Source organism: Lytechinus variegatus, chromosome 6 (assembly GCF_018143015.1).
Source record: "Lytechinus variegatus isolate NC3 chromosome 6, Lvar_3.0, whole genome shotgun sequence".
Lineage (NCBI taxonomy): Eukaryota > Metazoa > Echinodermata > Echinoidea > Temnopleuroida > Toxopneustidae > Lytechinus > Lytechinus variegatus.
This window is the reverse complement of record NC_054745.1, coordinates 11294234-11315636: the sequence shown is the minus strand read 5'-3', so window position 1 is coordinate 11315636 and position 21403 is coordinate 11294234. Positions and strand designations below refer to the sequence as shown.

At 38.4% G+C, this 21403-nt stretch overlaps 1 protein-coding gene across 1 annotated transcript; it reads left to right on the top strand.

Moving 5' to 3' along the window:
• Window positions 1-618: 618 nt before the first annotated feature.
• On the top strand, window positions 619-20258 carry LOC121416992 (transcriptional adapter 3-like). The gene is made up of 9 exons (XM_041610531.1): window positions 619-810; window positions 4822-4997; window positions 5289-5459; window positions 9382-9631; window positions 10628-10706; window positions 12410-12524; window positions 16581-16704; window positions 17213-17406; window positions 18475-20258. Exons 1-9 carry the CDS (start codon window positions 651-653, stop codon window positions 18604-18606), a joined length of 1401 nt encoding a protein of 466 aa, XP_041466465.1. The 5' UTR covers window positions 619-650; the 3' UTR covers window positions 18607-20258.
• The last annotated feature ends 1145 nt before the right edge of the window (window positions 20259-21403 follow it).

Genomic DNA, 21403 nt, shown 5'->3' with positions numbered 1-21403 from the left:
CCAAAAAAACACGTAAAAAGGATGTCTTTTTCACGATAGGGCACGTTACGTACGTAACGTGATAAGGGTGTCAAAAACACTAAAATAATGAAAAAAAGGTATCTATTTCACTAGGAAAATTACGTGTTTAGGGTTGACTTTGCGGGGATGATAAAACAAAATTAAAATGTATTATAAAGGATATGTCCTTTTTGCCCCAACACTTCGTGTTTAGAGTCCGATTTGCGCGAGGTGTAGAAGCTGGGGTCGTACTAAACCAAATAAGGTAAAGCCGACGACCGAAGGACCCGTAACAATAAAACATTCCTGTACTTGTTTAGGGGTTCATTTCAGGGAATATTTGCCAAGAGTATCGTTTTGTTTCCAATACTTGTTAAGGGTAGGGTTTCACACGCCAATACTTGTTAAGGGGTGCATTTTCAGAATATGGAAATTACGTGTTTAGGGTGCTTTTCGAGACCCCATGGTCGCGCATGGTATCCACTTGTGAATGGAAGTGGCCCCCCCGGGATAAAAACAGAATTATAAAAAATCAGCTGTTAAAGTGCAGTACGTGATTCGACATTATTTTAACGATAATTTTAAATTGGCAACGATCGCGTTGCCGCCGGAAATCTATTGCTTAATTCATTCCATTATGAGGCGAGAGGATGCTGCATCTCGCGTCTTCATTGTTCCGGAAACTTGCCACTTTCATTGAAGATTTCACCCAAAGGAGACGAATGATGGCTGAAATTAAGGAGCTGCCATTTCAATTTCCAGAGCTAGCTCATATTGATCATAAAAAGTCATGCCCTAGGTATAATGCGGGTGAGTAATTGCGAAGGACAAATCGGGGGACAAAATCACAAATCAGCTGCTCAGCGCTGAGCGGAAAGCCGAGCCCGGCCCGGCCCTCACTCCGGGCGTCCGGCCGTGACGCGACACTGGTGCAGATGCTGATGGGTGTTCGGCCAAGAAAGAGATAGGCCTAGCTAACTTAGCCGCCATTCGTCGACGTCGTAGCCTGGAGGCTCCTGGAGAGTAAAAATCATTCTACTATCATGACTATAGTACATAGGCTTAAAATTTGATATGTGATTATGAAAAGGCGGGTAGACATGGTATAGCTATGTGCGAATACGGGGCATCGCGAGCGCTGGTTTTGGTGGCACGGTTTTCGCGCGGGTTTTGCTACGAGTGGCATCGCCTCTGACTGGGGCGGCTCATTGAAAATGGGGTTTAATGCGCATGCGCACATAGTAGGTGCAATCTCGTGCCTTTTAACAGACAGCTGAAGATGTGCTCTTTCTGTACATATAAGTTTCAATGTGGATACTCGCCTGTAAAGTGTGGATATCGGAGCTTGAAAGTTCATCAAATTTTTGGACGCGGAAATGTTCGAAATTTTAAAATGGTAAGTAAAACAAGAATCCGATTAGGTATACAATTTGACTGGAAATATATTTGAATTATCAAAAAATCCAAACTTACGCGATTCTGACGCTGCGCAGTCCAGATATAAGAGATGCCAGCTACCCCTGTCACAGCCGGTCTCTCGGCAGTCGAGCTGCCCGATGCGCCCGCGTTTGGCAGGGCGATGCTACCCTTGTCACCGCCGGTCTCTCGGCAGTCGAGCTGCCCGATGCGCCTGCGGTTGGCAGGGCGATGGGAGCGGTCGATAGTGAGTCGTTCATGCTGGATTGAACTAGATCGTAAATTGCTTACTTGATGATTATGTTGTGCCTTTTTTGGGAAATCTCTGTCATTATACCGTAGATAATTATTCTGATATTGATTTTAATACATACATTTGTCACAGAAAGATTTTATCATCCCAAGGTTATGTGACTCAAGTCAAGTCTAGTCTAGGTGGTTGATTATCGTTTCATTTGGAAACTGGATTTGCTTTTGACAGTGGAATATCAATGTTGACTTTTCTAAAATTAAATTCATGGGTGGAAATCCCAGGGGGACACGTCCCCCTACCCAAAATAATAGGGGGACATGTAACAATAATACATTTTTTTTCTTTCTTTTTTTCTTTTTTGGTCAAACTTTTTGGGGTTAAAATGACCTTACAACAGTTTGGGGATAAACTTTTTTTTAACTTGTCAGAGTTGCCGGCATCCATAGGCGGCGAAAGCTGGGGGAAGTGTACCCCCCGCCCTTAATTTGAGGTGGGGGACGATCCCCCCCACCTCAATTTTTTTTTTTTGATAACCTTTTTTTTTCTTTTCTTTTTTTTTTTGCTTGTCAAATTTAGTTTTCTGCGTCCCCCTATAATTTTTGGTTGATAACCTTTGGTGTATTTTTTTGATTATCAAAATAATTTGGTGGTCCCCCTAAAATTGTTGGCTTTCGCCGCCGATGCCAGCGTCCCCCTACCTTTGGGGCCAATTTCCGCCCATGATTAAAATGCAAAAAATTTGTTGTTTAATTTTTCACTCTCAGAGGAAATATTTCACTTCCACATGGCTCTATTGTCTATTTTTTTTTCTATGTTATTCATTTTTTTTCTATTTTATTATAATTATTTTTTTTTTCAAGAAGGGTGCAGGGGGGGGGGGTTGTGTTCATAAGTTGAAATGGGGATGGGATTTGTATAAATTTTTGTGTCACTTTTGTTCTCTTGTTTTGAGTGTTGGAGCTTTGATGCCTGTTTTTGTTGCTGTTCAGAGCTTTATTTATGTGCAGTGATTTCACGCTAGAATATGAACTTATTTTTCATAAAAAAAGGAGTGCTCGAACATGGCCTTTGTTGTAATCATACATATCTAAGAAATGCATATATTAAAGCTTAATTTTTATGTTTCCTTCTTGATACTTGAATTACATGCAATGCTACATCTTTACACCCTCAGACTCTGCTGCTCATCCTTCCTAAAAAAAATTGTAATCGAATGTCCACGGTCTCCAAAATGAAAGCTACATTATCCATCTATAAACAAATTGTTGAAACAATAAAATACATAAATTGGTGAAACAATCAAATACATCAGAAAAGCACACTTGTATTTTTATACCATACAAAGTACATGTACAAAAGGAATGATATTTTTCATTTGTAAAAAAAAGACCCCATACATACATGTACACAATACTAAAGTTGAAAAAGAGCTAATTGTAATTTATATCAGAAAAACAAAGAAATACATTAGAAATTACAAAAACAATACTTTAAACTAATTTATTTAGGAAATTATCTACATGATGCTGTTTTGATGCCAACTAAATTATATACAAGTTATCTCTCATTATCATCTTCATTTGGCAAAAAAAAGAGGCGAGTAATTGTAATTTGCATATTTTAATTAGAATTAATTAAAAGAAATTATTTTACACATAATATTAATAAGAAGAAAAATTACCAAGTGAAATGATTACACATCAATTGAGTTTTCTTTCACCTTTCCATTGATACCTAAATTACTTCAAAGGGCTCAAAAACAAAGAAGTTAGAGCCCGTTGAAGACTTGGGTTCAAAATGGTCACAATATGCCCGAAATGGTCACAAAAATCGGTTATGCACTCCATTGACTTTACATTAAGACAATGACCACAAATTTGGATAAATATGCGCGACTTAAACTGGAATAACTTTATAATTTCTTAATGAAAATTTGAGTTCTTGGTATCATTTTAAAGGTCTTTTTAAGGGCTTTCAAATGATACCAAATTCATTGAGATTTGAGGATTTTCATTTTTTTTGTCACATACCTACATGGTAGAGGCGCGCCGCGCTGGGAAAGACTTCCATATGATATGTCCCCTCCACTAATTTTAAAAAATGCTTCCCCAAAACCCCTTCTATCTTTCTTTTTTTTCCTTCTTCCGGTGGGAACTTGGATTCGAACCTCTCACTGCAGAACGAAGCATCTCCATTCTGTCGCCTTACTCACTGAGCTGAGCTAGCAGGAATTGTTGAAAGCCAAGGGTTTCATAACAATTATCAACCAATATTACGACTAGTCTAATCTCCAAGAGTATTGGGTATTTATTTTTCTGACTAAATAAACCGATGCCATTGGGAATTACACACACTCGAATTTTTGGACGGAATAAAGCCATATTTTGGTATGTATCCGACTTTTCCTTCTTAAATCTCTTAGATATATATTAGATAATTCTTGATAAACCTCCATATTTTTTTTTTCAATTTTAGTGGAGGGGACATATGGAAGTCTTGCCAGGCGCTGGTCCAAAATAAATTGGGATTGTCCCAGAAAACAAGGATATCCTCAAACCAAGACAAATCATGTCTTGATAAATTGAGACTGTCCTTGTTTATGGGGACGTTTTTTTTTTCACTTCCCCCTACGGGACAAAGACAGCAATTACGGAAATTGAGAGTGCTAAAAATAGTTTGTGACCTCAATTCCCCCCAGTTCACCGTCTATTTTTCATGACTTACTGTCTTCCAATAATCTTGTTATGAAACCTGATATGTTTACATTGACTAGCACACTTGATTGGTGTCGGCACTTGACAGGTGAATGAACTTTCCTAGATTTCTTGTGTGGAGAAATCTTTGGAAACTGAGACAGTCCCTGTAAACTGGGACGATCCCAATTTTCTGACCAGCGCCTCTACTGTATAGTCTTGCTTATTCCTGTAAAAGCACTTCCATTTTCATATTTACTGATTTGCAGGGGCAGCAAAATGGTTTTGAAGGTGGGGAGAGGCTGACCATGCAAAGAGTTCCCTTTGCGACAGCTGTCGCAAAAGGAACTATTCCCTACATGAATTGAAAAAGTTGGAGCTAGAAATCATGTATTGTTCAGGGACGATCCTTCAATTCCAGCGAGATTTATTATTATTTTTAAATTTTTGTTTATACAGTGGTTGACAAAGAGGAAGAGAATGGAGCCATTAGTTTAGAGGAGCTTGACTGTCTCCAGCTGGAGCTAGAAACCATGTTAGCAGCGGTAACGAGAAGGATCCGCCAGATTCAACAAGAGGTCCAAAGCATGGCGGATCTTCAAGAAGTCAAGAAAGAAAAGAAAGGAAACAAACCGGTAAGATATATTCAAATACTCTGGGGGGGGGTATGTGGCAGTTGGACCAAGCAAAACAATAGATGAAGTGGTTTTAGAGAAAATGGGATTAGGCCAGCTGGGATGAGACCAAAAGTGGTTGTCGACTTAATGAACGTTAAGTGGAAAACACTTCTTTCAATACAAAGTGGTTTATTCTATATTTAAAAAAAAATGGTTTTCAGACTTTGTTTATCAATTACAAGTTACAAGTAGCATCCGTGCAATTTACCGTTTTATTTGAGGCGAATGACCTTTGACCTTTCCTCACAGGATAAGAAAGAGGACAGTACAACTGGGAGTGGGACACCTTCAGGCAAACGAGGAAGAACGGAGGAGAAGTCAGAGAAGCCACCAAAAAAGATGAAAGAGTCGAGCGGAAAGGGAGGAAGTACCGGCACCCCAGGGGGAGGGTCTAATAGACCAAAGGCAAAGAGTATGCATGTGAGTATAAAAATGACAATGATGATGATAATAATATAATATTTTGTTGATAGTGATCATAATATTAATATTTATAGAGCGGGTACAGTTATTAAAGGGGAAGTTCACCCTGATAAAAACTTTATTGTAAAAATAGCAGAAAAATAATAAAAAATATTGCCGAAGGTTTGAGAAAAATTCATCAAATAATTAAAAAGTTATTAGAATTTCAATTATTTGATTTGTGACGTCATATGCGAGCAGCATTCCTACATAGCAAATGGTAAAAAATCAATGAAATGTCATTTTCTCAGAAAATTGAAAATGGTTTTCACTGTTCCTTTTGTATATATCAATAGAAAAATCATTTCACACCCGATCATGAATAGAAATCAAAATTAAGTCATCAGGAACCATGCAAAATTTGAAATTCATGCATTTTATATTTCATAACTCATGGGGCAGCTGCTCGTTTATGACGTCACAAATCCAAAAACTTTGAACTCTAATAACTTTCTTACTCTTTAACGGATTTTCCTCAAACCTTCACCAATATTGTTTACTATTTTTTTCTGCTATTTTTGCAACAAAGTTTTCTTCAGGGTGAACTTCCCCTTTAAGCAAGGGAGAATAATGATGATTGGTGGGTTTATGTGCTCTTGGCCTGATCAAATAAAGAGTTGAGTAGGGAGAGAGGGAGAATAAACATAGTTCGGTTGAGAAATGTTTAAAGCCCCCCAATTTTTTTATTATTAATCAGACACTAATAAAATTTGGAACTGAATCTGTGAGCATGTAGCTGGATGGGGGGGGGGGGGGTGGTTAGTGTTGTTATCTAGAAAAAAAATCCCGGTCCGAAACCGTCCCGGCAACTTCAAAATTTCCTTATCGGGATCCCGGCTCGTCCCGAATCCCAAAATGTATCTCCACGCACAAATGCAATCCAAAACTGTATACCTACATTTCCAGCCTTAAATACGGTACAACGCTGCGCACTGGCGGTGCACCAGACAGTCAAAGTGTGCATGCCACCACCGCAAATTGTAAACATTCACTCAAAACGTAGAGAAAATAATGATGAGACAGTCAAAGCGTGCCACCACCGCAAACTGTAAACATTGATGACTACTGACATGACCCGAATTATGTTTGAGTCGATCCAGCTTCTGATCTGACAGTCCAATAACACACGTGTCGGTGCCACTGATCTGTGGTCGGTGCGCACGTGGTTGACAGTTATAAGCAAATTGCGTAATGTCTTGTCAGTGCGCCTGTGGCCCTAGCTAGCCCGGAATATGGATTAACTTTCAGTTTCACTCTCGCCCTCTCTCGTAACTCTGAACAGTATGATATCACTACTACTGAGAAAAGTGAATACTATCTTATCAGAGAAGCTTATTTGGAAATTTACACAAGATTAAATATATTTTGCAATTTCCAACGATATCATTTAAAACTGTTAATATCATTGGAAATTTGTTTGATGCATTTAACAACATATTTTTACAACATATAGGGTATGATATGACTTTCAAAACAATGTTGTTTCAAAGTTTAAACAACGCCACTTTAAACATCACCAATTCTAACAGCGTTTTTGGTACAATTTTATAATTTAAGTCGAAATATATCTGGGAGAAATGATTTGACCGACTGGTTTGCAATTGTAAACATTATGTCAACACTATCAACCATTGACGGCTGTCGATGACAGATGGTCCCCAGTCGTGAACGACCAAGCACTTCCCGTAATCCCTCCCCCTTCTCTCTCTCTCTCTCTCTCTCCCGGCTCTAACCAGCTGAAACATGGTGAGCATTCGTCTAGTTATTATTTGCAAACCTTTTCGCAAAAAATACCCCAACAAATACAATCATCACAAAATTAATGTCGACTTTTTTTAAATGACTAAATTTGCAAATACTCATAGATCATCATCGTCAATTGTTAGTAAATTATTTCATGATAAATTCACTAGTCCATACATATCGTAGCAGATTCAACTCGAAAGTATGGGGTAAATAAATGACTCGGTAAAACAAACTGAGGCGAAAGAGGTCTGCACATGAGACTATACAGTAGACGATTGTTCACTACTGAATGACATGCGCCGTATAAGCTAAAACAACAACAACAACGTTGTCTGCTTTGATCTCTCGGAGCCGTGTGCAAAGCTAGATCGCGTGCATGCTCATGCGATCGACGAGTACAGATAGCTATGTAATTGCGTAATATTTCGAGGTGCATGTGCACACAGCCAGTTGAAACTAAATTTTTCTCTCGTATTTCGTAAGTACAATTACTAATTAGGGAAATATTACAACATGAATTTGGCCATTATTGATTTTATTTTCCTGCCGGGATACGGTCTAAGTTGATTGATCCCGGAACCGTCTCGGAGCCTCATACCGCCGGGAATTAATCCCGATCCCGGACCGACTGACAACACTAGGGGTGGTGATGATTGGCAATCATAGGTTAGAATTGGGCGTATGATTTCAGAGCTCAAAATCTTGTGAATTCTTCACCAAAGATGCCAATTCTACTGACTTAACCCTATCTAGGCCGGGGTATTTTGGGAGTTAATGGGCCGGGGGGGGGGCCTCCCAGGCCTCCCCTTATGATCTCGGCCGTCGACCGCGCGATTGCGCCGAAAATTGGCACACAGGTTGCCTGGGACATAATCTACAAGATTGTATATTGATTTATTTCATGCGAATTGCTATTAAGTGATTATGCTAATTTATGCGTTATTAGTATGCAAAATCATGCTTTTTCCTCTAACTCCCTAAATAAAGCTCCAAATGTACTAATTTTTGGTATAGAAACTCTCTGTGGTGTTCTTAGCAAGTGTACGTAAAAAAAATTGCGATATCAAATCATTTTCTTATGTATTATATTGTTTTTTTTGCAATTTCTTATGTATTTCTTTGTTTTCTTTTACCTTTTGTTTTCCATTGTTTTTTCAATGAAATTCATTGGGGACTCTTCTGTGATCATAAAAAGCATAAAATGAATACATTTAGACCAGCAAAACTAAAAATAATCATGCATTTATGAATATTGGTTGATAACACAATTTGCTTTGACTTTGTACACGAAATCACGTTTTTGAGCAATTTTTGGTCTGACATGCACTTACATAATGTTGCGTAATTTCGGAACCATGTACCTGGGTGATGCAAATTTGGTCTCAAAAGTTGCGCAAGACTTGAAAGTAAAAAGTCAACGAAGTCAACGAGCGGCGCGGTTAAAAAAATTTGCGCGTCGAAAATATCGCGTGATTTGTTCTTAATTCAAACCACCTATATGTAGTTAGTACAAAAATGGCTGTTCTCGATTCTCCGTACAGCCACCATAAAGCAAATGTGACCAAGGTCTAACTGTATGCTTGCTTATGTATGGAATACATCTTTCTTAGTAGCTGAGTGGACGGTTAATTTTCACATAGGTGAAAGATTAATTATTAATTCCTTGAATGCATGAGCACTGAAAGGCAGCTCGAGCTAAACTCGAGATAATAATAATTATAATAACAATGTGCCTCAGAATAGGTTGTCTCTAGATAGATGGGACTAAACAAATCCCTATTATTATTATCATTATTAGGTAAAGTTAACAGGAAAGAAGGAAATCCAGGATTGCTTAAACAGAGCTGCCAAGTAGTACGGATTTTTCCGTATTTAGTACTGAAAATAGAGAAGAATACTGATGGTTTCATGCAAAATACTGATTTTCTTAAGTTTCAGTTTATGTGTTGTCCTATGGTATTCCTGTGAAAATACTAATTTCCCAACCAAAATACTGATTTTCAGCCTTGAAAATACTGAAATGTTCCTGTTCAGGTTGGCAGCTCTGCTTGAATACTATACTGTAGAGATCTTGTTTTTTTTCTTCACCTAATTACTCTGCCACCATTCAACCTATTTTCCCTTGGACTCACAGGAGTATGAGTTTACCGATGATCCACTTGCCGATGCTGCACCCCCTCGCATGCCACGCAATGACACCATCGATCGGTTCTGGGCGTCCGTGGAGCCATATTGCGCTGACATCACCAATGAAGACCTGAAGGTGCTGGATGAACTGATCAAGAGTGGGGAGGAGGAGACGGAATACTTCAAGGTTCCATCGCTAGGGAAGCACTACTCGGTCCGATGGGCGCATGAAGATTTACTGGAAGAGCAGCGAGAAGGTAATCAATATTTTGCTTTTTAAAGAGAGAAGGAGATTAGTTCTTATCTACTTTTTTTTGAACCAGTTCAGGGCTCATCTTCAGAAGATTGCTTCTCTGAATTAGGGGCAGGATTGAAAAATCAAAAGCTAAATTATAATAAACTCAAGCCAGAATCAACCCACAATGAATTTAGGGATTTACATCTATATCTTGAAAAAAAAAAAAAACCATGCACTTTATTTTGAGCTTAATGGCTTTCCAATTGGATTAATCGTGACTCTTTGTAAAACATGGCCCAGTTTGAATTTTGAAAAATAATGAATTTATCATGTGGCCGAAAATTGTCTTGCGATCAATTGCAAGTTTCATGCAACACCCCCATTGACTATTGATCTATAGTTTTGTTGTTAGGTATAGTAACTTAATCTTGCAGTATGAAAATTATTGATCAATGTAGGAGTGAGAATTGTAGACACAAAGGACCATCACCATTCTTAGACTGGTGATCAATTCTTTTGTTTTTTATTGTTATTGTCCTATGAAGGTGGTAGAATCACAGACAAGAAGAAAGGATCATCACCATTCTTAGACTGGTGATCAATTCCTCTGTTTTGTATGGTAATTGTCCTATGTAGGTGGTAGAATCACAGACAGAAAGAAAGGACCATCACCATTCTTAGACTGGTGATCAATTCCTCTGTTTTGCATGGTAATTGTCCTATGTAGGTGGTAGAATCACATACAAGAAGAAAGGACCCTCACCATTCGTAGACTGGTGATCAATTCTTTTGTTTTGTTTTGTAATTGTCCTATGTAGGTGGTAGAATCACAGACAAGAAGAAAGGACCATCACCATTCGTAGACTGGTGATCAATTCTTTTGTTTTGTTTTGTTATTGTCTAATGTAGGTGGTAGAATCACAGACAAGAAGAAAGGAGTAATGCTGGTAGCATGAATTATATCCTAAGACTGGTGACCAATTATTTTGTTTTGTTTTGTGCTTGTCCTATATAGGAGGTAGAATCACAGACAAGAAGAAAGGACCGTCACCAAACTCCAAAGAAGCAAAGGCCATGCTGAAGAAAGCGGACAGGTTTGTAGAAATATTCAGTCCACGGCCAGTTTCACAAAGCTAAGCATTTGATCGTATGGACGATTTTATGCTTGATTTACATAATGATCAATGCAATATAACATAGATATAAGCCATATGAACAAGTGCTAAGCTATTTATTAAATTCTGGCATGTATTCTGAAGTCGGGTTTAACTTAAACTCAGGTTTAAAGTTTTGATTTAAGTATGGATAGCCAAATTTTACAAAAATCACTATCAGTAGAGATATCATAATTCAGCTCATTTGGCTCTCAAATCATTCATAGTTGTCTAGGAAGTATGAATAGATGATTGTTGTCACCATTGATGAATCAGGAAAGAGCACAGTAAACATAAGAAACAAACGACTTAATAAAAATGTTGACACTTTTGGCTTCCCATAATTTTAGCACAGAGTTAGACCATGGTCTAAGTTAAAACTGACTTCAGAATACGGGCCTCTGGGTTCAAAATGTATGAGGGAAAAATCCTAACACAAATTTGACTGTAACCCTCAAAATATTTCATATAACTGCCATTTTGCCTCTTGTTCTTATACTTAATAAACTCTTTGTTTAGTAATTATGATATGTTTTTTTTAAATGACAATACTGGAGTGAGAATTGTCAAATGTCAATTTGTTTGTGAACTGCGCCAACACTAAAATTTGGAATTTTGGTTTTCCCCAATTCCTAGTGTTGTTTAAGAGGGGAATTACACAAAAATCATGAACATCGATTTGACATGGGTAGTTGGTTCGGCAGTCGGTATACGGCACAGTTTTCACTTTTCAAGACAAACAAGAAAAAAAATCCTCATATTTTAGAAGTCAATCCAAACACTACCCTGTGTTGTGGCTTGTGGCTGGTGTTATAGCTGCTGTTCCTGGTGTTGTAGTGGTGAGGGTTGGTATTATGGCTGTTTGTGTTGTAGCTGATGATGGTGGCTTGTGGCTGGCATTGAAGCTGATTATGATGATGTGTGGCTTGTGTTGTTGTAGTTGATGTGGTTAGTGCTGTAGCAGTCATGGCTGGTGTTGCAGCCTGTGTGGTTGGTGTAGCAGCTTGTTTCTGGTGTTTTAGCTGCTTTGGCTTGTTGCTGGTGTTGAAAAAATGAAATGAAAAAAATAAAATCTATGAAAATTCATAATTTGTTGTTCGATATAGACATGAAATGGAATACTCCGAAAATTTGCTTTGCCCAGTTGGTCGTGGGCCCGGCAGCTGCTGTGTAGTGCCAGATTGACGAGGCGCTATACCTTTAATCGTTGAACTGCCAAACAGGGTAGCAGCAACTCCCATCTTTTAACGTCTTTTGGTCTGACGCCACCAAGGTTTGAACCCCCGACCTCCACGTTGTGAAACATACGCTCTACCAACTGAGCCAATTCACGGGTGTTGTAGATATTGTAGTTTGTGGCTGGTTTTGGTGTTGTCACAACACTAACACCAGATTTCATCACCATACTTGAGATCACCCATTGTCAATATAAATCATTTTCCTTCAGCAAGAAACTGATCCACAATGTGCTGCACTCAACCCAGGTGAGGGAAATGGGTACCGGTAGGAAGTAATTCCTTAAAAAGCTGTGTGCGCTATGAACGCCTAGCTTAGCCGGGTAATATAGGAGTGCCTTGAGCACCTAACAAGGTGGATATAAATACCCTATATTATTATTATTAAATAATTTCTCTTGTTTGTAGACCTGATGATGATTGCTGTCCATTTGGTACTCTGACCCAACGTCTCATCTCAGCATTGGTAGAAGAGAATATCATGTGTCCTCTGGAAGAAGAGTTCCTCATGGATACGACTAAGGTGAGACAAAGAATGCTACAATCAGAGGGGGAGGGGCAAAGTTGTTAACATATATGGCGGTCTGCAACGGGTGGGACCATATTGTAACCGTAGAGGCTGATGAATTCAAGCAAGAAAATCTTCTGCTTAAAATGTCTTTCCATACACTGGCGGATCCCTTCAAAAGGGGGAGGGGGACCACGGGCCAGCTGTGCGCCCCCCCCCCCCTTTTGAAAGTGAAGCTTTTTCTTGTCAAATTTTTCCTCTGGAAAATGGGCCCCCCCCCCCTTTTTTGGAAAATCCTGGATCCACCCCTGTTTCCATAATTTGATTTGTTTCATGTAAAGTTTGAAATGTGATATCATTTGAAAATTCTATCATAAACAATCAGATTTCTTGGATCTCAATTTCTAAAGCAGTTCATTTATTTTCTTTTGTGTAACCGTTCTGAGAAAATCCCACTGGTTCTGACACAAACAGTCAGGATCTTAAGTGTTCAACCACTGACTCCATGCTAGGTAGGTTCCGATTCGCAATGCACAGGTGGATTATTGCTTCGCGAGTGTCTTGGGTAGGAAGTTTACCTTGAGAGAAATTTTCAAAGTAACAATGAAATATAGGATAGTGAAATAGACACTTCTCTTGATTTCTTTCTCTCCATTATTTCATGCTAAACTCACCCCTTCAGTTTATTTTCACTTGGTTAAGTAGTAGATGGTCTAATTCTCAGATTGTCTAACACCATCATAGGTAAAACCCACTTGGTCTGCTGTTAATTTCGTCAATTGGTCCAACTGTCACTTCAGCATCTGTCAGTTGGACTAATCCTATGATGGTCTCTTGTGGGAGGTGATCATGTGAACAAACAAAAACTAGAACTGCAATCGTTTCAGAAAGATGTGCATGCATTGACGCCTCTGATTTAATAGAGGGCAAGAAACAGGAGGAGATCAAGAGAAAACTCTAGATGATATACATTCTCAAAATATTAGAGGGCGCTATTTCTTAAAGGAATGATCACTGATACGTAAAACACAGTTGGAGTACATTACGCGAATCCTGTGTTTAAAAAATACCCCACCAGCTTATAACACAGGAACTCCATTGCCTTGCGTGTTGTGTCAATGGGAGATCAGGTGGGGTATTTGAAACCCCAATTTCAGATTTTGGGAGAGCTCTCGTTTAAACTGGGGTGGGGTTCATCTGACTGCTGATAATGCCTTGCGTGTTAGTCAATGGGATCTCAAGTGGGGTATTGACACCCCAATTTCAGTTTTTTGGGAAAGTTGCATTTCTCGCGTTTAAACTGGGGTGGGGTGACTGCTGCTGCTGCTGATAAGAGCCGATAACACCGATGCCTGCCACCACAACAGGCTGATGAACAGCATGGAGTGGGATTGCAGCTGTCCTTGTTACGTAATAGTATAAACAAACTCTTCAGAGCTTCCTGGCTGACATTAATCTTGAAAGAATGAATTTGTATTCTATTTGTTTTAGGACATTAGCATATCTAAAAACGATCCGGAATTTAGATGAAGATCGACATGAAATTTTGAACGATGCAAAATGACCCACAATTGCCGAAATAACAATAAGTTTTAAAAAATCACCCTCTCTCTCTGCCAGGCCTTATGACGGTCACTTCTTGGGGGAAGGTGGATTATCTGGGAGAGTGCGTGGTTGTTTACTTAAGGATAAACATTCCTTGTTGATATTGGGATGGGGGGGGGGCGAGTGAAAGTAGCTTGGAATTTGAAATTGGGGTGTCAGATGAGATCCATTTTTAAACACAAATTTTCGTAATGTATGTGAAATGATACAATTGGCAAACCCTGAAAACATGAGACCAAAATAAATTCAAACAAGGAAGTTATGGCAATTTAACTATTTCAAGACTTTGCAATAGAAGGCGCTATTTCTAAAGGTTATGGTCCCTAATTATGGACAGTATGTCTACCAAATCAGAATGAATTTGGATGAGAAACGGAGGCAGGAGAGGACTAACAAAAATTACATGTTAATCAAATTGGATTTTGGCAGATTTTGCCTTCCATAGGAAGTTACATTCTCGAGTCAAACAGATTTCGTCCATTTTTAGACCATGTGGCCGCTAAACAAAGAGAGAGAGAGAGAGAGAGAGAGAGAGAGAGATAAAGACGTAGAGAGAGTAATAGAAATAAGCATACAAATTCACTGACAATTCATTAACGTAACGTAAGTACATATCAGAACGATGTGCATGCATGAACTGAGTTTATCAATGCAATAGACACTGTGTACAATTCTGTTGTTGATAATGTGTGCATTGTGAGATGTATACCATGTGTTCAGATTGACTTATCTTGAAATTTTCTGTTGTAACCTATGTCGTATTTGGTATCACTGGAAAGAGTATTCCAATGCAGTGACATTGATACCACTTTTATTTGTGCGCAGGCAACAGACCGGAAGTAAATGCCATATAAAGAAAGACATTAAAAATTAAGGTTTTGCACAATAATTTGAAGCTGACGTCAGATTTTTGTCAGTTTCTGTTACAAAAGGTTGACGAACGGTTGAAGTATATATCAATACTCATATCTGCCAAGTTAGAATAAGCTTCAATAATAAGGAAATAAGAGCAAGTTGAAGTTGTGCTGGCATTAAAGTGCATTTTTGGGTATTTTGCTGATTTTCGGGAGCATTTTTCAGATATTTCGTCAGTTGTAAGGTATATATTTTTTTTATGGCATGAAAGGGCATATCTTGGAGACCCTAAATTCAAAAAAGGGTACGGGTTTGGCCATGCATGACGCAATGAGGAGCATTCAAAGGTAAGTGTTTTTGAAACTTTAGAGGGCGCTATTTCAATGACGAAAAATCAGTGATGCGTGAAAACTGAGTAGTATGTATGATATGGTACTGTAATCAACTCCTGAATATATGAGCTCGAAATGAATAAAAACAAGAAAATTATGGCCATTTTACGATTTTTTGACTTTACATTTTAATAAATATGAAGTTTTTGAAGGAAGGCTATTTCGGATTTGAATTTAAGGCATGAAGATGGCATTTTGAAGGTCAGGTTATACGTCGCAGATGATGGAGCAACTCTTGGACTATCTATAGCAATTTGTTAGAAGTCTGTAGCATGCAGGATAACTGAGATATGAAAGAATGAAGAATGGTATGCAAATGGACTTGAAATGGACAAAATGGCGCCTGGATGGTCATGCATGAGTGATTTTGGAAAATGGAAGACGAGAGGCACAACTAGGGATGCTGGACAACATGTCTACCAAATTTGGATGAATTTGGATGAAGGACGGAGCCAGGGTAGAGCTAACAAAATCATGTATTAAACAAATGGGATTTTGGTGGAAGAAGAAGAAGAAGAAGATTACGGAATAGGAATATGGAACAAGAACAATGCATTGTCGCCATTGGGCGTCAATGCAATGAGAAATAATTGGTGTTTAAGACACCCCAACAAAAAGTTGATTTTAATAAAAAGAGAAAAATCCCAAAAGCATAACACTGGAAATTTCATCAAAATCAGATGTAAAATAAGAAAGTTATGATATTTTAAACTTTCTCATAATTAAAAAAAAACAGTTATATGCACATCTGAGGAAACTGATGATGTCATCCACTCACTATTTCTTATGTATTTTATTATATGAAATATTCTAATTTTCTCCTCATTTCCAAGTGAAACAAGGATTAATTCCTCTCTGAACATGTAGAATTAGCAATGTTTAATGATATATGGTCAGTCAAGTTGGTCCTTATTGTCAAATCTATAAAAAATGAAATATTGTATGATTCAAACAATACAAAACAAAATAAATAGTGAGTGATGGACATCATTGACTGACTCATTTACATGTCACTGAGTTATGCACATCACTGTTTTGTGAAAAATAAGCGAAACTTTAAAAAGCCATAACTTTCTTATTTTACATCCGATTTTTTATGAATTTTTCAGCGAAATGCTGGTCTCATTTTTCTCTATTTATTCAAATCAACATTTTTCTGGGCTGGACTTGAACTTTAATTGGCAGTTTGCATTTTGTGTCGTTTGTTTCTATATTTCAGGAGGAGAATGGAACGATCACTGATGGGGGTACGGCGACGTCTCCGAAGAATGGAAACCGACCGTTCACTGTCCCTCACACCAAGGCGCTTGAAGCTAGAATAAAGGAGGAACTCCTTGCTCAAGGTGAGAAAACAGAATTATGATATTAATAACAAATCTGCTTATGATGATGGTGTTGGTAGTGATGGTGATGATGGTGATGGTGATGGTGATGATGATGGTGATGATGATGGTGATGACGATAATGATGATGATGGTAATGATGGTGATGATGATGATGGTGATGATGACGACGATGATAATGTTCATGATGATGTTGATTCTGGTGGTGATGTTGTTGTTGATGATAATGATAAACATTGTTGATGATAATGGTGAAGATGATGAAAGTAATAATATTAAGTTATAACTGCTCACAGAAACAACAAGAAATCTGTATTTGCAATTACCATTACCAAGTTGTTGAATGATTTTTTATTTTATTAATTGGATATACAGTTGATATTATCAAAATACCTAGACAGGATAGTCTATGAAAATCAAGGTTTATTTCCAATGGGGCCCTCACCCAGTATCTAGAGGGGTTATGATATTGCAACAATTTTCCTACTGCTTTACATCCTATCCACAGGACTGCTCGATATCGATGACCCAATGATCATGGGGGAGGAGGATGAAGTCTTGCTTGAGCTTCAGAAGAGACAGGAAGAACTGAAAGCTCTCTACGCCCACAACCGCTCTCAGAAACAACGCCTGGTCAAACTTGCCAAAGAGGAGATGAAGCGACAGGAACTCCGACAGAAGCTACGTGCTGCCGACAATGAGGTGAGTAGACTTAAAAGATATTTGCCATCATCAACAACACTCAGACTTGAGACTCTGTATGACATCTGGCTTGCCAGGGATGTTGCAAAGAGGCTGCTGTGGAGCGTTGTGGCCCAGTGGATTAGTCTTCTGACTTTTAAACAGAGGGTCGTGGGCTCGAATCCGGCCATGGCGTGATTTCCTTCTGCAAGAAATTTATCCATGTTGTGCTGCTCTCGACCCAGGTGAGGTAAATGGGTACCTGGCAGGAATTTATTCCTTGAAATTCCACCCAGCTGTAAAAGGCTGCGGGGCTAAAGCCAGGGTAATGATATCCAATGAAGGGCAAAGGGGCACATTTGGCAGTGATATGCGATATATGAGCATGTTGGTATTATTATTATTATAATTATTACACATCCTGAGCCGTTGAATAGATGTCCTTCCATTCAAGGCAAGGGTCATCCCATGGCTGTACGCATAAGATTTTTCTAACTTTCTCGAAAAAAAAACTCAACTCCGAGGAGTGAAGTGACCGAGCTTGTCATTTGGGTGCTTTTGCATTTGGATAAGTGAAATTGAAGGATTTTGTGCATATTTTTGGTGAATTTGAGGAAAGTTTTCATTTTAAAAATGTTAAGTTTTCAGAATTTCTGGAGGGGGCTACTGCCTCATTGTCCCCTCCAGAAATGGTTTGGACTGGGGATGTGTGGCTGAAGGTTCAAAATCCATTCCCATATTCACGGGTCATTTTCGCGAAAAAGGTACCCATTATTAGGGATCTATTAAAATTTGACAAGTAAAAAAAAAGGTTATCACCTCAAAATGGACCCGTGTTTAAGGCCAGTATCTAAAAATTGGGGCTATGTTAGGGATTTTCCAGCATAAAACCATATCCGTTGTTGAGGGATTTCTTCCAAAAAAGCGACCCATTCAAGCGGCACATCCCCGTATGCCTTATTTCGTGAGTAACCCCCCCCCCCCAAAAAAAAAATGCCCATAAGGGGCAGTTTCTGAATAGATTACCCTGTCTTATCATAGATAAAACTTGATACATAATGTGAATGCTGACTTCTTATCTTCTTACAGTGCATAGACTACTACCGCCGAATTATGGCTGCCAAACAGAAGAAACGTTCGCCGACCAAGAAAGAACGAGATGCCGCCGCCAAAGCGCTCCGAGACCGGGAAACGATCATCAAGCAATTGGATGCTCTTTGAACTCTGCGTTGCTCTGGACTTTAACGGGAACCTAGGAATCAGGATCCGTCAGGAAATAAAGTTCAGACTTTGAGATTGGACAAGAGTTTGAAAGTGGATGTTTGTTCAGGGTATATGGTGTAAATGATGTTTGCTGACTCACATAATTATTTATGTATGTTAACAGTAAGGTTTATATAACCTCCTGTACATCAGCAAAGCCAAAACACGTACATTTGCCTGTATTTGCTTAGGTTATGTGTCATTTTTGCTGACTCACATGTACATATTTGTGTATGGTAACAGTAAGGGTTATAAAGCCCATGTACATCAGCAAATAAAAGCATACATTCATATATGTGTTCTCTTACCCAGGGTTGCGCTGCAAGTCATTCTGCGCTGTATGTAGCACAGCTGCCAAGTAGCACTGAAGAATGAGAAGAATACTGTTGCTTTCATGCAAATTACTGATATCTAAAGTTCAGTTTTATGTTTTGGCCTATGGTATTTCTTGGAAAATACCGATTTTCCTCACCAAAATACTGATTTTCAGCTTTTGAAATATTGCAATGTTCATGTCCAGGGGGGCGTTTCATCAATATTTTCATCCGACAAGTTGTCAGATCTGACATCTTTCCATGATTTTGATTGGCTGAGAGGCACTGTTCCTATGGTACCTGTCGGATAAAATGGGACTTGTCGGATAAAACATCCGACAAGTCCTTTCATGAAACGCCCCCCAGGGTGGCAGCTTGGATTTAGGTGGTCATTGACGTTTGGGGAGGTGGCAAGTCTCGTGTAGCTCAGTGTAAGACTCTATAGTCTCTAGTAGCTTGGGTTCATGTCATTTTCTCCTATGACAATTATTCCAACTGAAAATGCGTATATAAGCCTTGGCCCGTCTTACAAAGAGTTACAATTGATCAGGGCCCCGTCTTACAAAGAGTTGCGATTGATCCGATCAATCTCAAATATATGGAAATCCATCATTGTCATTATTTTTTCTTTAGGAAATTTGCTCAATGTCCTTTGAAAATAAAGAGAAGTATACTGATTTGTCAAGAAATACAGTAAATGTATGAATATTCGTCATTTCTAGAAAATATATTGAACAAACATGTATTTCAGTTGACATTGCTTACTTTCCATAGTTGTGAATGATCGGATCAATTGTGCCTTCAGGAAGGCTATTCCGCAAAGTGGGGCATGCAAAAGCAAATGATCTTTCCCCCCAAGTTTTTGAAACTTTAGGAATAACAAGGAAGCCAAAAGTGGATGAGCGCAAAGACCTGCTTGGTCTGTATAGTAATTGATAAATGAAAGACTGTATTGTGGTGCTGATCCAAGAATACTATGAAAAGCAAGCAACAAAATCTTAAAAATAATCTAATTTTTGATCGGGAGCCAGTGCACCGAATTCAAAATGGGAGTGATATGAGAGCGTTTATTTGACAAAGTAATGATGCGAGCAGCTGCATTCTGAAGCTTCTGAAGCTTTATATAACTGAGACTGCAGTAAATTGAAATTTTAAAGTACTGCAATATTCTTTACAGGTTGGCAGCTCTGGAAAGTGAGCAATGGAGAGGGAGAGAGAGAGTGTGTTTAAAAGGATGAAATGTGTATGATGTATTGTTGAGCCAGGGTACTAGTAATTCATTTGTACATCATTGGGACATTCAGGAGCCTATTCCATGAAACTTGTTATCAATTCCAAGTTACATGCTACTGTTGTAAGCTACTAAGCCGTAGCCATTTGATTGGATGAGAACATGTTCCTCATAAATTTCTGCAATTGATATTATTATCTAGTTTCGTGAAAAAATGTCCAGTCGATATTATGAATATGTTATGTTAGTGTATATTATTCAACTCAGCATTGGTGCAGTACATGTGATTGATTGCATGTACAATTGGTATTCATAAACAGTAAAAATATTGCATGATGAACTTGACGGTAAAGGCAGTAACATTGATAATTCTGAATCACTGATACAGATCATAATTGCAAGTCAGTTGAGAATCAACTGAGTTTTATAAGCCAAGTGGTCAGTTATTTATCAACATATTCATGTTGGCCAAAATTCAGACTAAACTTTTTCCAGCCGTAGAAAGCACATTCTAGTGTACAAAATATGATGTGGGTATACCACAGGAGTGTGAGAGTTCAGATTTTTAGCCGATTTCAGATTTTTTTTTTTAATTTTCAGCTCAATTTCAGCTTATTTTGGGCTTTCCTCTGTACAAAAAAGTATGGGAGCTCTTTCTATTTCAGATTTTTTCAATACTCTTCAGCTTTTTTCAGGTGGGTGTTTCATAAAGCTGTTCGTAAGATATGAATGACTTTAAGAACGACTGGTGATCCTTTCTTATGATAAATGATATTCACCATTAATGTTCATTGTCAATGGTTGAGAGTGTAAGAAAGGATCACCAGTCGTTCTTACAGTCGCTCTTAACTTACGAACAGCTTTATGAAACACCCACCAGATCTTTTTATTTGTGATCACTCACACCCCTGATTAAACCACTTGCAGACAAGACTCATATCGATTCAACAAGGATTCTGTTGCTTACTGTATTTTATCATTCTAATTCTGTCATTGCGGCAACTGCCAGAAAATCTTTGATTTTAATTCACCTTTTATTCCAGTGTTACAGTGGCAATTTAAATTACCATCATTCTAACTTCATGTTACCATGGTAATTTACTATTATTCTATCTCTACAATCATTGAGTGTTGATCATTGTTACCATGGCAATGACCTTTGACAGCAAAGTTACATTTTTGCAACTTAGGGCAGATTTATCTGTGTTTG